At 42.1% G+C, this 15,051-nt stretch overlaps 1 protein-coding gene across 3 annotated transcripts in view; it reads right to left on the reverse strand.

Moving 5' to 3' along the window:
• The window catches only part of CABP7 (calcium binding protein 7), a 144,707-nt gene that overhangs the window by 12,790 nt on the left and 116,866 nt on the right, over positions 1 to 15,051 (reverse strand). Inside the window, exons 4-6 of one of the 3 annotated variants that reach the window (XR_008846008.1) lie at positions 6,999 to 7,152; positions 5,819 to 6,141; positions 562 to 5,032 (exon numbers count right to left, since the gene is read on the reverse strand). Coding sequence is in view for 1 of the 3 variants with exons in the window: in XM_056528698.1 (XP_056384673.1) it covers positions 6,014 to 6,141; positions 6,999 to 7,152 (282 nt within the window). In the remaining 2 variants the exon portion in view is untranslated. Of the gene's footprint in view, positions 1 to 561; positions 6,142 to 6,998; positions 7,153 to 15,051 lie in introns of those variants that run through there. The other 2 variants (XM_056528698.1, XR_008846007.1) reach the window with 2 other exon arrangements.

The following is a 15,051-nucleotide window of genomic DNA, read 5'->3' on the forward strand; positions in this document are numbered from 1 at the left end:
GGTGGACAAATTGCAGAGAGACTGTTGTTAATGTGATGGAGCAGTTGTAGGTTCAAAATAGATAAAATGGGAAGAGTTGTCAGAGGAAGGCTAAAATGATAGAATGGAACCGAGAGCTGACCAGGATTGTTAACCATAAGTCAGGCCCAGAAAACTCGAAACAAATCTTACACTCAGAATTCTAACAACATGTAATTGACAATTATTTTATATAACATTATTACTCTGTACTATGTATTACAACATATTTGTAACACCACTATACAGTGGGGATCAAAAGTTTGGGCACCCCAGGTAAAAATTTGTATTAATGTGCATAAAGAAGCCAAGGAAAGATGGAAAAATCTCCAAAAGGCATCAAATTACAGATTACACATTCTTATAATATGTCAACAAAAGTTAGATTTTATTTCCATCATTTACACTTTCAAAATAACAGAAAACAAAAAAATGGCATCTGCAAAAGTTTGGGCACACTGCAGAGTTAATATCTTGTGCTGCCCCCTTTGGCAAGTATCACAGCTTGTAAACGCTTTTTGTAGCCAGCCAAGAGTCTTTCAATTCTGTTTGATGTATCTTTGCCCATTCTTCCTTACAAAAGTCTTCCAGTTCTTTGAGATTTCTGGGCAGTCTGTCATGCACTGCTCTTTTAAGGTCTATCCATAGTTTTTCAATTACGCTGAGGTCAGGAGATTGTGAAGGCCATGGCAAAACCTTTCGTTTACGCCTCTTGATACAATCTCCCATGGATTTCGAGGTGTGTTTAGGATCATTATCCATTTGTAGAAGCCATCCTCTATTGAACTTCAGCTTTTTCACAGATGGCATCAAATTAGCATCCAAAAGTTACTGAAATTTTATTGAATCCATTTTTCCTTCTACTCGTGAGATGTTCTCTGTGCCACTGGCTGCGTACAACCCCAAAGTATGACTGACCCACCCCCATGCTTAACAGTTGGACAGAGGTTCTTTTCATTAAATTCTGTTCCCCTTCTTCTCCAAACGTACCTTTGCTCATTCCGGCCAAAAAGTTCAATTTTAACCTCATCGGTCCACAGAACTTGTTTCCAAAATGCATCAGGCTTGTCTATATGTTCATTTGCAAAGTTCAAATGCAGATTTTCGTGTGAGGACGTAGAAGAGTTTTTTTTTGTGTGAGGACGTAGAAGAGGTTTTCTTCTGATGACTCTTCCATGAAGACCATATTTATACAAGTATCTCTTTATAGTGGAATAGTGTACCACAACTCCAGTGTCTGCCAGATCTTTCTGGAGGTATTGTGCAGTCAAATGTGGGTTTTGAATTGTTTTTCACACAATCCTGTGAGCTGGTCTGTCTGATATTTTTCTTGGTCTTCCAGATGTTGCTTTAACTTCCACTGTTCCTGATGACTGCCATTTCTTAATTACATTCCGAACAGAGGATATTGACATCTGAAAACGTTTTGCTATCTTCTTATAGCCTTCTCCAGCTTTGTGAGCATCAACTATTTTCAGTTTCAGATTTCTAGACAACTGCTTAGAAGAACCCATGGTTCTGATTGTTGGGGCAAGGTCAGATGAGTCTGGGCATTTGAAACCTTTGAGATTGACATCACCTGGTCTTCCCAGATGATGAGTGAGAACAATCCATGACACTGGCAGGTCTCAGCTTTGCAAAGGGGGCAGTGCATGCTATAAATTCTGCAGGGTGCCCAAACTTTTGAAGATGCCATTTTTTTTAGTTTTCTGTTATTTTGAAAGTGTAAATGATGGAAATAAAATCTACCTTTTGTTGACATATTATAAGAATGTCTAATCTGTAATTTGATGCCGTTTGGAGGTTTTTCCATCTTTCCTTGGCTTCTTTATGCACATTAATACAAATTTTTACCTGGGGTGCCCAAACTTTCCTACATAAATGTTCTGGATAAGTCACTTCTATATAGATATAACTTTGGTGTCTAGTAGCTTGATTTCATTATAAGATGGCAGTAACTTCTCTCATATACACTTGAAACCAGACGTTTACATGCACTATATAAAAAGACACATATCCATGTTTTTCTCACTATCTGACATAAAATCAGAATAAACCTTACCCATTTTAGGACAATTAGGATTACCCAAATCATTTTTTATTTGCGAAATGCCAGAATTATTAGACAGAGAGAATTTTAAGGCATTTTTTATTACTTTATGTAATTTATTACTTTCTGTAAAGTCAAAGGTTTACATACACAAGGATTACTATGCCTTAAAACAATTTGGGACAGCCCATGTGACGATGTCATGTCTTTGGAAGCTTCAGGTTTATTGGCAACATCTGAGTTAATTAGATTAAAGATGCTGGCGGAAGCTGGTAAGATTGTGTCATTATCCTCAGTGAAACGAGTACTGTATCAACATGGGCTGAAAGGCCACTCTGCCAGGAAGATTAATGTTTGCAAATGCACACAGGAACAAAGCCCTACATTTTTGGAGACATGCCATGTGGTCTGACCAATCTAAAATTGAACTGTTTGACTATCATTATGTTTGGAGGATAAGGGAGAAGCTTGGAAGCCTAAGAACACCATCCCAACTGTGAAACACGGGTTGTGGGGTTGTTTTGCTGTAGGAGGGACTGGTGCACTTCACAAAATAGATGGCATCATTAGAAATGAAGATTATGTGGCAATACTGAAGCAACATCTCAAGACATCAGCCAGGAAGTTAAAGCTTGGGCGTAAATGGGTCTTCCAAATGGACAATGAACTGAAACATACTGCCAAACTGGTTACAAAGTGACTCAAGGATAACAAAGTCAATGTTTTGGGGGGGCCATCACAAAGCCTTGATCTCAATCCTATTGAAAATTTATGGGCAAAGTGGAAAAGGCAGGTGTGAGCATGGCAACCTACAAACATGGCTCAGTTAGACTGTCAGGAAGAATGGGACAAAATTCCTACCAACTATTGTGAGAAGCTTGTGGAAGGATATCCAAAACAATTGACCCAAGTCATACAGTTTAAAGGAAATCTGTCATCAGAATCACCCGCACTAAACCTGTTACACAGGCTTTTAGTGCGGGTGATCCTGATTAAAATGCTCCTTACCTGGTTAAAAATGGTTCAGCGGTTCTTCAGATATCTATATTTTTAGTTTTCTGTTATTCCCTGGCTTGGGACTCAGTGGGAGGTGTTATCATCTGGGACTCGGCTATACGTCATTCTAGCTGGGCGGAGCGGCCGCCCGGCTCATGAATATTCATGAACTCATCCTCGTAATCTAACTCCTTCTAGGTCTGGTGGGGTGTGTAACAGGTTTAGTGCGGGTGATTCTGATGACAGATTTCCTTTAAGGGCAATGCCACCAAATACTAATGAAATGTATGTAAACTTTTGACTTTGCAGAAAACAATAAAAATACCTTAAACAATTATCTCTAATTATTCTGGTATTTGGCAAATATAAATAATTTTGGTACTCCTAGTTGACCTAAAACGAGTAAGGTTTATTCTGAGTTCAAGTCAGATAGCGTGTAAACCATGCATATGTGTCTTTTTATATAGTGTATGTAAACTTCTGGTTTCAACTGTATATAGTCAGTATAGAAACAGAAACCAAGTTTTGTAAGACAAGGTAAAATCTCCAATAATTTTTTTTTGTGGTTAAAAGCCACAATTTTTTTGAGAACTTGTAGCATTTTAAGTCCTGAGGTTGCAACAGTACAACATGTGTGGAAATATTGCTGTGGATTTTAATGGATGAACAGAGAAGTAGGCACCTGTTATATTAACATGTTATCTCATGCTTATCACACCCCAAGCACAGGGCAGATTGATGTGTCTTTCTGCCTAACAAATGGATTTACATTTTTGAAGGGTATGTTTTTGGTGATATTCACTCCTCATAGTCCAACTAGCTGTAACTACAGCGGTACATCTAGATATGTGTAAAGGAGTTATCCGAAATTTAGTAATCTCTAAATTTGGTCTGAAAATGGAAATATTATGACTTTATAATATACTTTCTTTACTGATTAATCCACATTATTATCACTGTTGCAGCCAGCAATCTGCCACCGCAGTCATCTGGTGTGTTGTCACCAGGAACCTTAAATCAGTGCACATGGAAGAACAAATGGGTATGGCAGGGCATGCACAAGACTAATGGTGGGGCATAAGTCAAGTTACATGATTCCAACAGCTTGCTGACACCACTAAGGAGAGCATACTGTTATACACTGAACTCAATAAGTAAGCTCCTAGTTGTGGCTGCAGGGAGACAGAATGTTATCATATATAGGGCCTACCCCAATTCCTGCAGCTGCCATTCCAATGGTTCCCAGTCCCTGCTGCTCTCAGCTGCCTCCTGTGACGCACCATTTTCTTATGTAAACCACCGCTTTGGAAAGTGATTGGCCAAGCAGCATTATCTGTGGGGACAACACGTCACAGGAAGAAAATCTGACCAGTTGCACAGAGCAACCAATCAGATCGCTTCTTTCATTTTTAACATGTTCTCTGCAAAATGAAAAAGCAATCTGGTTGCTTGCTATGGGCAACTGGGCAGTTTTTCCTCTGCACAGGTTTTGATAAAGCTCCCCCATGGTGTTTAAAGGTTGGCATTCACTTTATAAAAAGTGTATTTCAAAGTTTGTTAGTTTGTTAGTTTCTGACCCAAATGTTCTATTTTTCAATCTTAAAAACCTTTAACTGAAGAAAGTTGTAAGCAGATAGAGGCCAAGACTGTTATCCATATGTGCGCTAGTTCTGCAATGTATTGTTGTCCATACACTGCTTGTGACACTGCACATATCCTGGAAACTTTGCATTGGGAAATGTTGAAAAATCCTATTTACAGCCCCCCGCCCATCTACAAATGGCTGTCAAAGTAGAACAAGTCTTTCTTACTGACAAGTATTTGATTCTTTGGCCTACTGCTTAGAAAAGTGCATCAATAGAGAAGGTAAATATACTCAAGAATAGACTAGAGATGTCTACATCTGGGAACCTTACTTTTTGACTTCCCCTTGTAATAATGTCCTGGATGTAACAAGTTTAACGCCTCCTGTAAGATACATAGAAGATGACAAATCAATGACTTTCCACTTTGGTCGATGAAGATAAAATGCACTAAAATTATTAAAGCAAATGGATAGGAAATATGAGCATATACCTGACCCTGATATCCAAATGCGAGAGTACAAATACGCTGAATTTTATAAAATATGTAAAGCAGAAAAGGGTCAGATCTGATCTGTGCTATTAATTGAAAGGATGAAAACCAACAGCAAACAATAGAAGGTTGAATATTTTCTATACAGGGATACTTTATCATGAGGACGGACATTCCTGCTTTGAAAAATAACAATAGCAATTCTTTGCTCTTGAAGCAGCCAGCAGCTTATTGGTTTCCAATGCGATTGCAGCAAAGGGAATCAGGGCTTCACAGCAATCCCCCATTGTCACAAAAGATAACGTCCAAACAGGGTACGGGCCAATTATACTTCAAGCAGATACTTCAACATAGAGACATATGGAAGGCAAATAGGGAGAGCTACATTTAACATCAACCCATTCAGCAATTTAGGGGCTAAGGCGAATGATATTAGGGGGAAGGGAAGACAAATTAACCTTAGTGCTGCCTTTCTCCTTGCAGTGTAGAAAAGATTACACATTAGCAGGAGCTCATTAACCCTACTGACCCTGTGCCCAGCAACCAAAGAGTTAACCCCTTAGTGACCAAAAGTGTTATTGCTCATAAATATAGAGTTATATATCCGTATACATATATACACCTATTATATATAGAAAGTCCCTTCGTGTCACAGATTTTAGAAGCACAGATGGTCACCTGACAATTTAAATGCCCATGCATTTTCCATGCAAATCCTCCCATGCACATTCAGACACTGGAGGGTAAGTCCCATGTTTTTCAAGGTCTTAGGAAGTTCCTCCTCTGTACATTGCAGTCCATTTATAAGTGGGGAAAAGGCAGGAGAAGCTCCTGGAAGTACATTAATGTTCATGGCTTGATATGTCCACATCATCACTTCATGCCACTGCGCAGAACCTGATTTGCAGCTATTAGCATTACACTAATGATAAAAGCAATGGCGAAGGCGCAGATCAGACTCTTACGGACACAGGTCTGACGGATTTGTTGATTTGGAGAAGCTGAAACAAAGAAGAGAAACTTTCATCGATGATCAGACCATATGTTATAGCAGAAACTGAGACAACAATAATATAACATCTGTAATACAAAAAGCATTTGAGCTGAGACTAACATCTCATCAGGCCCGTCGCTACAGGACAGGCAAACGAAGCAATTGCCTGGTGCCCTGAGCAGAGCCGGTGCTTGCCCGTCATGTAGCGATGGGACAATTCCCACATCACTATTAAGGACATTCCTGTGACCCGAAAGATGCTGCACCTAATGTGGGGGGGGGGGGGGGGGAAGAGAACACTGCTGCACCTAATGTGGGGGGGGAGGAAACACAGCTGCACCTAATGTGGGGGGGGGGGGCACTGCTGCACCTAATGTGGGGGGAAACACTGCTGCACCTAACATGGGAGGAAACACTGCTGCACCTAATGTGGGGGGAAACACTGCTGCACCTAATGTGGCGGGGGGACGACATTGCTGCACCTAATGTGGGGGGGGGAACACTGCTGCACCTAATGTGGGGGGGGGAAACACTGCTGCACCTAATGTGGGGGGAAACACTGCTGCACCTAATGTGGGGGGGGGGGTAACACTGCTGCACCTAATGTGGGGGGAAACCTCCATGTCTATTTTGCTTGGGGCCCCCAAATTCCTTCAAATGGTCCTGCATCTCATAGGTGCTTTCCTTGGTTTGCAATGCTTAATAGCTGGTCTAAACTAGTTAGAGGTTTAATTTAGACAAGGAGGTAATATATAAGATTGTTATATGAATTTATTAGTGTGTGTTCTGTGGCTCCCAAAAATAAGTGACTTCCATAACTTTAGCCACAGTTGACTTTTTTGACCCCATAAAAATAATACTTACTTTCCATGTCTACAGGACAATCCCCTTTTGTTCCGAGGTTTCCAGCTTCTTCAGTCAAGATAATGTTCTCAATGTCACGCATGGACAGGTGCTCACAAAAAGTGTCATATAATAATCTCTTCAGTTCCTCAACAGACAACGACTGCATGTCACACTGGAAAGACATATATAGGATATAGGGTTTCACTGAAAACCAGTAAGAGATTTGTATCATTCTATAAATGCATAATCAGAAATAACCTATCGTCAAGAAAGAGAACCACACTAATATATGATGATGATCGCTGCCAGTAGGCCGACACTTCTTCTAATGGGAGGGTTTGGCTATTTCAGTCACATTCATTGCTAACAGGTGCATGAAATAAAGTATACAGCCAAAGAATCCCATAGACAACACTAACAGTAGAGTGGGTCGGCCATATGTTGTAATGGTAACCCCATTGGACAGTGAAGTATTGGAAAGGCGTGTTCTAAATTGATGAACCATGCTTCATCCTCTAGTTGTCTGGTGGATTAATATAGGTTTGGCAGCTAGAACGAGAACCTTTTCTGGCCAAATGCTAAGTGCCAGCTGTAATGTTGGGAGGAGGAGTAATAATAATCAAGGACTCTTTTTCTATGCTTTGTTACTGTGCATGGACCTTTTAGTCTCATCGAAGTGAAACCTTGGGTATCTCAGACTTTAAAACTGAAGGCCTGTCCTTAGGATAAGCCATCAATATTAGATTGGTACTCCATTATAATCTCTGCTGGTCAGCTGTTTGAAAGAGGCTACAGGGGTGCTATGAGCTGGACCTTCAACAAGCTATGTACTGTAATATTAGTTCCAAAGGTTTTAATTAAAGATTTCATTTGAGAAAAACACAAGGGGAAGAGAGCACCAGGAACAACCCTCACAACTGGTCCTGTGCTACCAACTCAAAGACAGCATATTCAAAAAAGACTGAAAAAGGAGAATAGAAACAGTAGTGCAAGTCACAAATTGAGATAACAATATCTTATTTAGGTACTGATTTATGGAATATTAATGGCCTACCCTATTAATGGCCTACCCTGAGAATAGACTATTCATTTCAAAGCCCTGAATACCCATACAGTTACATCTGAATACTAGATGCCTTAACCCCTTAAGGACTTAGCTCTTTTTCACCTTAAGGACTCTTTTTGCAATTCTGACCACTGTCACTTTAAACATTAATAACTCTGGAATACTTTTACTTATCATTCTGATTCCGAGATAGTTTTTTCGTGACATATTCTACTTTAACATTGTGGTAAATTTTTGTGGTAACTTGCATCCTTTCTTGGTGAAAAATCCCAAAATTTGATAAAAAAAAATTAAAATGTTGCATTTTTCTAACTTTGAAGCTCTCTGCTTGTAAGGAAAATGGATATTCAAAATAATTTTTTTGTTCACATATAAAATATGTCTACTTTATGTTTGCATCATAAAATTTATGAATTTTTACTTTTGTTAGACACCAGAGGGCTTCGAAGTTCAGCAGCAATTTTCCAATTTTTCACAAAATTTTAAAACTCGATATTTTTCAGGGACCAGTTCAGTTTTGAAGTGGATTTGAAGAGTCGTCATATTAGAAATACCCCACAAATGACCCCAATATAAAAACTGCACCCCCGAAGTATTCAAAATGACATACAGTCAGTGTTTTAGGTGTTTCACAGGAATAGCAGCAATAGCAGCAAAGTGAAGGAGAAAATTCAAAATCTTCATTTTTTACACTCGCATGTTCTTGTAGACCCAATTTTTGAATTTTTGCAAGTGGTAAAAGGAGAAATTTTTTTACTTGTATTTGTAGCCCAATTTCTCTCGAGTAATCACATACCTCATATGTCTATGTAAAGTGTTCAGCGGGCGCAGTAGAGGGCTCAGAAGGGAAAAAGCAACAAGGGGATTTTGGAGAGAACATTTTTCTGAAATGGTTTTTGGGGGGCATGTCACATTTAGGAAGCCCCTAGGGTGTCAAAACAGCAAAAAAAAAACACATGGCATACCATTTTGGAAACTAGACCCCTCGGGGAATGTAACATGGGATAAAGTGAGCCTTAATACCCATCAGGTGTTTCATGACTTTTGCAAATGTAAAAAAAAATAAAAAATGTTACCTAAAATGCTTGGTTTCCCAAGAATTTCACATTTTTACAAAGGATTACAGCAGAAAATACCCCCCAAAATTTTAAGCACAATTTCTCCCGATTCAGAAAACACCCCATATGGGGGTGAAAAGTGCTCTGCTGGCGCACTACAGGTCTCAGAAGAGGAGTAGTCACATTTGGCTTTTTGGAAGCAAATTTTGCTCTGGGGGCATGCCGCATTTAGGAAGCCCCTATGGTGCCAGGACAGTGAAAAAAAAAAAAAAACACATGGCATACCATTTTGGAAACTAGACCCCTTGGGGAACGTAACAAGGGGTAAGGTGAACCTTAATACCCCACAGGGGTTTCAGGACTTTGGCATATGTTAAAAAATAATAATAATTTTTACCTAAAATGCTTGGTTTCCCAAAAATTTCACATTTTTACAAAGGGTTAAAGCAGAAAATATCCCCCAAAATTTGAAGCCCAATTTCTCCCAATTCATAAAACACCCCATATGGGGGTGAAAAGTGCTCTGCTGGCGCACTACAGGTCTCAGAAGAGGAGTAGTCACATTTGGCTTTTTGGAAGCAAATTTTGCTCTGGGGGCATGCTGCATTTAGGAAGCCCCTATGGTGCCAGGACAGCAAAAAAAAAACAAAAAAACACATGGCATTACATTTTGGAAACTAGACCCCTCAGGGAACATAACAGTGTTACAGTGAGTACTTACACCTCAGGTTTTTTGAACAGTGGGCCGTAAAAGTGAAACATGTGATTTTTTTTTTTTGCACTATATTGATAGTGTTACCCCAAATGTTTCATTTTCACATTAGGTAATAGGGCAAAAGGCCCCCAAAATTTGTAGAACAACTTCATCTGAGAAAAAAAAAATACCCCATATGTGGATGTAAATTGCTCTGTGGATGCACTACAATGCTCAGAATAGAAGGAGTGAAATTTTGTTGAAATTGAAGTTGGGGGTCATGTGCATTTATAAAGCCCCCATTGTGCAATAACAGCCACAAAAAAAAAAACCACATGTCACACCATTTTAGAACCTACACCCCTCAATGAACGTAACAAGGGGTACAGTGGGAAATAACACCTCACAGGTTTTTTGAAAAATGGGCCATAAATTTAAAAATTTTATTTTTTTTACACAAAAATGCTGGGGTTACCCAATTTTTAACATTTTTACAAGGGGTAATATGAGATATTGGGTTACAAATTTTTGAGAGCTTTTTCCACTGACTATAAAAATACATCCACATATGGTGTAACGTGCTGGGCGGGCGCACAACAAGGCTCAGAAGTCATAGAGGTCAGTTTGTATTTGTGGCCTATGGCATTTCAGTAGCTGACGGTTACATACATTCCGAGGAAAATACAAAAATGAAACACCCACATGTGACACCATTACAGAAAGTACCCACCCTGAGGAATGGGTATAGGGGTAAGAGGACATTTTTAACGCACAGGTGTTTCCTAAATTTATTTTCCAGGAATGGATGAAGGGTAGCTTTTGAAAATTAAAATTTTCAACCTATGCTCTGCTTCATCTTTCTGGGAACAACTAACATGTGACTCCGAATTGTCGCCTGGAAATACGACAGAGCTCAGCGAGAACTCTTCGCATTTGAGGCGGATGTTTGTTACGGAACTAACAGTTACATACATTCAGAGGAAAATACAAGGAACACCCACATGTGAACCTATTACAAACAGTACACCCCCTAGGGAAGGTGTATAGGGTGAAGTGGAGATTTGGAACAGACGGGTGTTCCCTTCATTTATTTTCTAGGAATGGATGAAGTGTACTATGGGGGACGAAAATTGCAATTTTACTGATATGCCAATTATTTTCCCAGAATGATGACCCAGAGTACAGCCAAAAGTAAAAATGATGCCCGCCCCAAACCCTATACTCTGAATCATCATTCTGGGAAGAGGATGTGTGGGGCCATCCCTATTCTGTTACCTCAAATGAGCAACACGCTCAGGTGGGGAGAGAGAGCGTTGTGCATTTGAGGCAACTGCAAACCACCAATGCTGTTGAATCTGTGTCCCATGACCCATTTTTTAGGGGAAGAAAAAAAAAGATTTCGGGGAAAAGGTTTTTTTTTTTTTTTTTTGGGGGGGGGGGGGGGGGGGTATTTTGGTATAAAATTTGGAAGTCAATGTACCCTGGACTGGTACATTGGAGCCGAATTCTGGGGAATGAAAATTAGGGCAAAGGATGGAAAATGTAGTACTCCATGGAAGTGTGATACTCCCTGAAGCAGCCTATGCAGAGGCCCGGATTATCTGGGCAAGTGTCACACTGAATGGTGGTGTTACTCCGTCTCCCCATCTGTGACACACTCTGCATCTTTTCTGGGTTCGTCCCGACCTTCTAGTGTTGGGGATCACACCTGGAAAGTGTTGGCCCGGGACGATCCGGGGACCTAAAGTTCCAGAGGTGCTCTGACCCGCTCCTTGGCGGTCATTAAAGATGAGGGCCCTTAGAACTACCTGTTGGAACTGCAGGTATGTCCCTGTGTTGCCAGCGTACTTGTACAGTATAAAAGAGTTGTACATGGCAACCTGTACCATGTAGACCGCAACCTTTTTATACCATACACGTGTTTTCCGCATGCCATTATATGGCTTGAGGACTTGCTCAGAAAGATCAACTCCCCCCATATACCGATTGTAGTCCAGAATACAATCGGGCTTGAGGACCGGTCCCGCGGTACCTCGCACAGGGACAGGGGTGCTGCCGTTCCCATGAATAGTGGTGAGCATAAGGACATCCCTCTTGTCCTTATACCGGACCAACAACAGGTTCTCATGGGAAAAGGCACGAGACTCACCCCGGGGGATAGGAGCATGTAGGGGATGGGGCGGAAGGCCTCTTTGATTCTTCCGGACTGTCCCACAAGCGACCGTGGATCTGGCGGCGAGGGATGTGAAGAGAGGGATACTAGTATAAAAGTTATCCACGTAAAGGTGGTAACCTTTATCTAGCAATGGGTGCAAAAGGCCCCAAACTATTTTCCCGCTAACACTCAGAGTGGGGGGACATTCCGGGGGTTCAAAACGGGAATCTCGTCCCTCATAGACTATAAACTTGCAAGTGTACCCGGAGGTACTCTCGCAAAGTTGATACATCTTCACGCCATACCGTGCTCGCTTGGTAAGGATGTATTGCCGGAAGCTGAGTCTCCCCTTAAAGCTGATGAGAGACTCATCAATAGCGACCACCCTCCCTGGGACATAGGCCTCCCAAAATCTGGCACCGAAGTAATTGATGACCGGCCTGATTTTATACAGGCGGTCATACGCAGGATCAGTTCGGGGGGGACATGCCGCATTATCAGCATAATGCAAACATCTCCGAATGGCCTCGAACTGGGGAAGTGGCCATACTGTAGAGGGGTGTCTGGTAAAGGACGTCCCCACTCCAGTATTGCCTGACACTGGGTTTTTTAACTAGACCCATATGCAGCACGAGGCCCCAAAAGGTCCTCATTTTGGCTGCATCCACTGGAGTCCAGCCGCTGGGTCTAGCTAAAAATGAGCCCGGGTTAGTGGCGACGAACTGTTGGTCCTCTGGCTGAGTCCAGACAAGTTCGCCGGTACGATGTACCAGTGAACGTGGCTGGGGGGCTTCACTTGTATGAGCGCCAGGGGGACTCATACTAGCATGGGGCACAGGGTCAAGGGCAGAGGAGGTTTGCGGCACCGCACGGCGGCGAGTTCGCCGTCTTGGTGGCTCATCATCTGAACTAGATGATGAGGAGGACGATGAAATAAGGAAGCTGCGTGTGATGTGGTGCGATACTACCTCCCTAACCCGCCCTAACCTAACCTAACTAAACGAACCCGCCCTAATAGAAAAAAAAATAAAAAGGGGACTGCGCCAAAAGCCCTGCGCCAAAAAAAAAGCGTTTATCTAATCAGTGGTGTGCGCACTGATTAACGCTTGTGGCGGGAGGGGGTGCAGAAGTCAGTGGGGGGTCCGTCCACTCAGCCCAGAACAGTGGCTGGTGGCTTTTTCACAGACCCCCACACAAAAAACCCGAAAAATAAAATAAAAAAGCGCTTAACCCCGAAAAAATGCACCCACCTGAACCCAAAAAAAAACCGCTGATCAGTGATAAATCACTGACAGCAGTGGGACAGGCTGCACACACAGGTACGGTTCGTCCACACAGTACACGCCTGCTACTGGTGGCACGGACCGCCTATGGGTGCATAAAAGCGCTAGAAAACCCGAAAAAAAAAGCTCCGGCACCACAAAAAAAAAACACTGATCAGTACTACGGGCTTTAACAAACGGTGGCGGACCACTCTTTTATAACTAAGAGGGTCCGCACACACGCTGAGGAAAAAAAAAAAAAAAAGATCTGTGCAAAAAAAAAAAAAACGCTGGCGGCAGACCACAGCGACCCAGCAGGGCCGGGGTCACGCAGCTAAAGGTGCTACGGACCCACGGACACCCACTGAGGTACGCTGGAAGAAAAAAAAAATAACACTTTTTTTTAACCCTAACCTGTCCCTACCTAATCTAAAGCTAACCTTGGGGGATTTCTGTGCCAAGGGGCCACAGAAAGGGGGCAAGGGGCACTTTTTTTAACTGAGGGGATGGTGGGCAGCACGGGGCTCCATCCTGCTCGCCAGATCTCTGTGGAATGGTGGGCAGAACGGAGCAACTTGCTCCTAGCCCCACCATCCCCTCCCATTACTATGTGATTGGTGGTGGTCACTTTGGCCACCCAATCACACTGTAGTGGGGGCGGTGGCAACAATGCCAGCCCCCAGTACAGCACTGATGATGATTGGTGGTGTATATTACACCACCATTCATCATCTATATCCGGGTCATAGGGTCACACGTAACCCTGATGACCCGGAACCGCTGCAGAACGCCGGTAAGTAGTACCCGGCGCCCTGCAGCGATCGCCGGTATAGGAGGTCCTCCGGCACACTGCCGGGATGTCTGCTGAATGAAATCAGGAGACATCCAGCTCCGATCCCCACCCGGCGAGCGGCGGGGAACGAAATCGCAGCACATCGCTCGTCTGAAATGACGAGCGATGCGCTGCGATCGCCGACATGGGGGGTCATCATGACCCCACTGGGCGATATGCCGCGATGCCTGCTGAACGATTTCAGCAGGCATCGGGCACCGGCTCCCCTCCAGCTAGCGGATTTGACAGGACGTACTCAAACGTCCTAAAGTCCTTAAGGACTCAGAAAAGGGGCTGTTTGAGTACGTCCTGCATCCTTAAGGGGTTAAAGGGGTACTTCACTGGAAAACATTTTTTTTTTAATCAACTGGTGCCAGAAAGTTAAACAGATTTGTAAATTACTTCTATTAAATATCTTAATCCTTCCAGTACTTATCAGCAGCTGTATGATCCACAGGAAGTTCTTTTCTTTTTGAATTTCCTTTCTGTCTGACCACAGTGCTCTCTGCTGACACCTCTGTCTATTTTAGGAACTGTCCAGAGTAGGAGAAAATTCCCATAGAAAACCTATCCTGCTCTGGACAGTTCCTAAAATGGACAGAGGTGTCAGCAGAGAGCACAGTTAACAGACAGAAAGGAAATTCAAAAAGAAAAGAATTTTCTGTGGATCATGACAGTAGCTGATAAGTATTAAGATTTTTTTTTATAGAAGTAATTTACAAATCTGTTTAACTTTCTGGCAACAGTTGATTTAAAAAAAAAAAAAAAAATGTTTTCCAGTGGAGTACCCCTTTAATCTACGTGTAAAAGGTTGGCATTAAGGATATTTGTTTTACAACAGATCTGATCTTACATGAGGTTTTATAGCAACAAAGTCAAGATGGCAGGATATGATCAGGAAGCACTTGATCAGCAGACAAACTCAGGGACGTAAACTGTGCAGAAAACTACACTAATGCTAATATTTTTTATATAGGGAGTGCTTTGCAGGGATTAGAGAGGAA

This window comes from Hyla sarda, chromosome 1, assembly GCF_029499605.1.
Source record: "Hyla sarda isolate aHylSar1 chromosome 1, aHylSar1.hap1, whole genome shotgun sequence".
In the NCBI taxonomy this organism is placed as follows: domain Eukaryota; kingdom Metazoa; phylum Chordata; class Amphibia; order Anura; family Hylidae; genus Hyla; species Hyla sarda.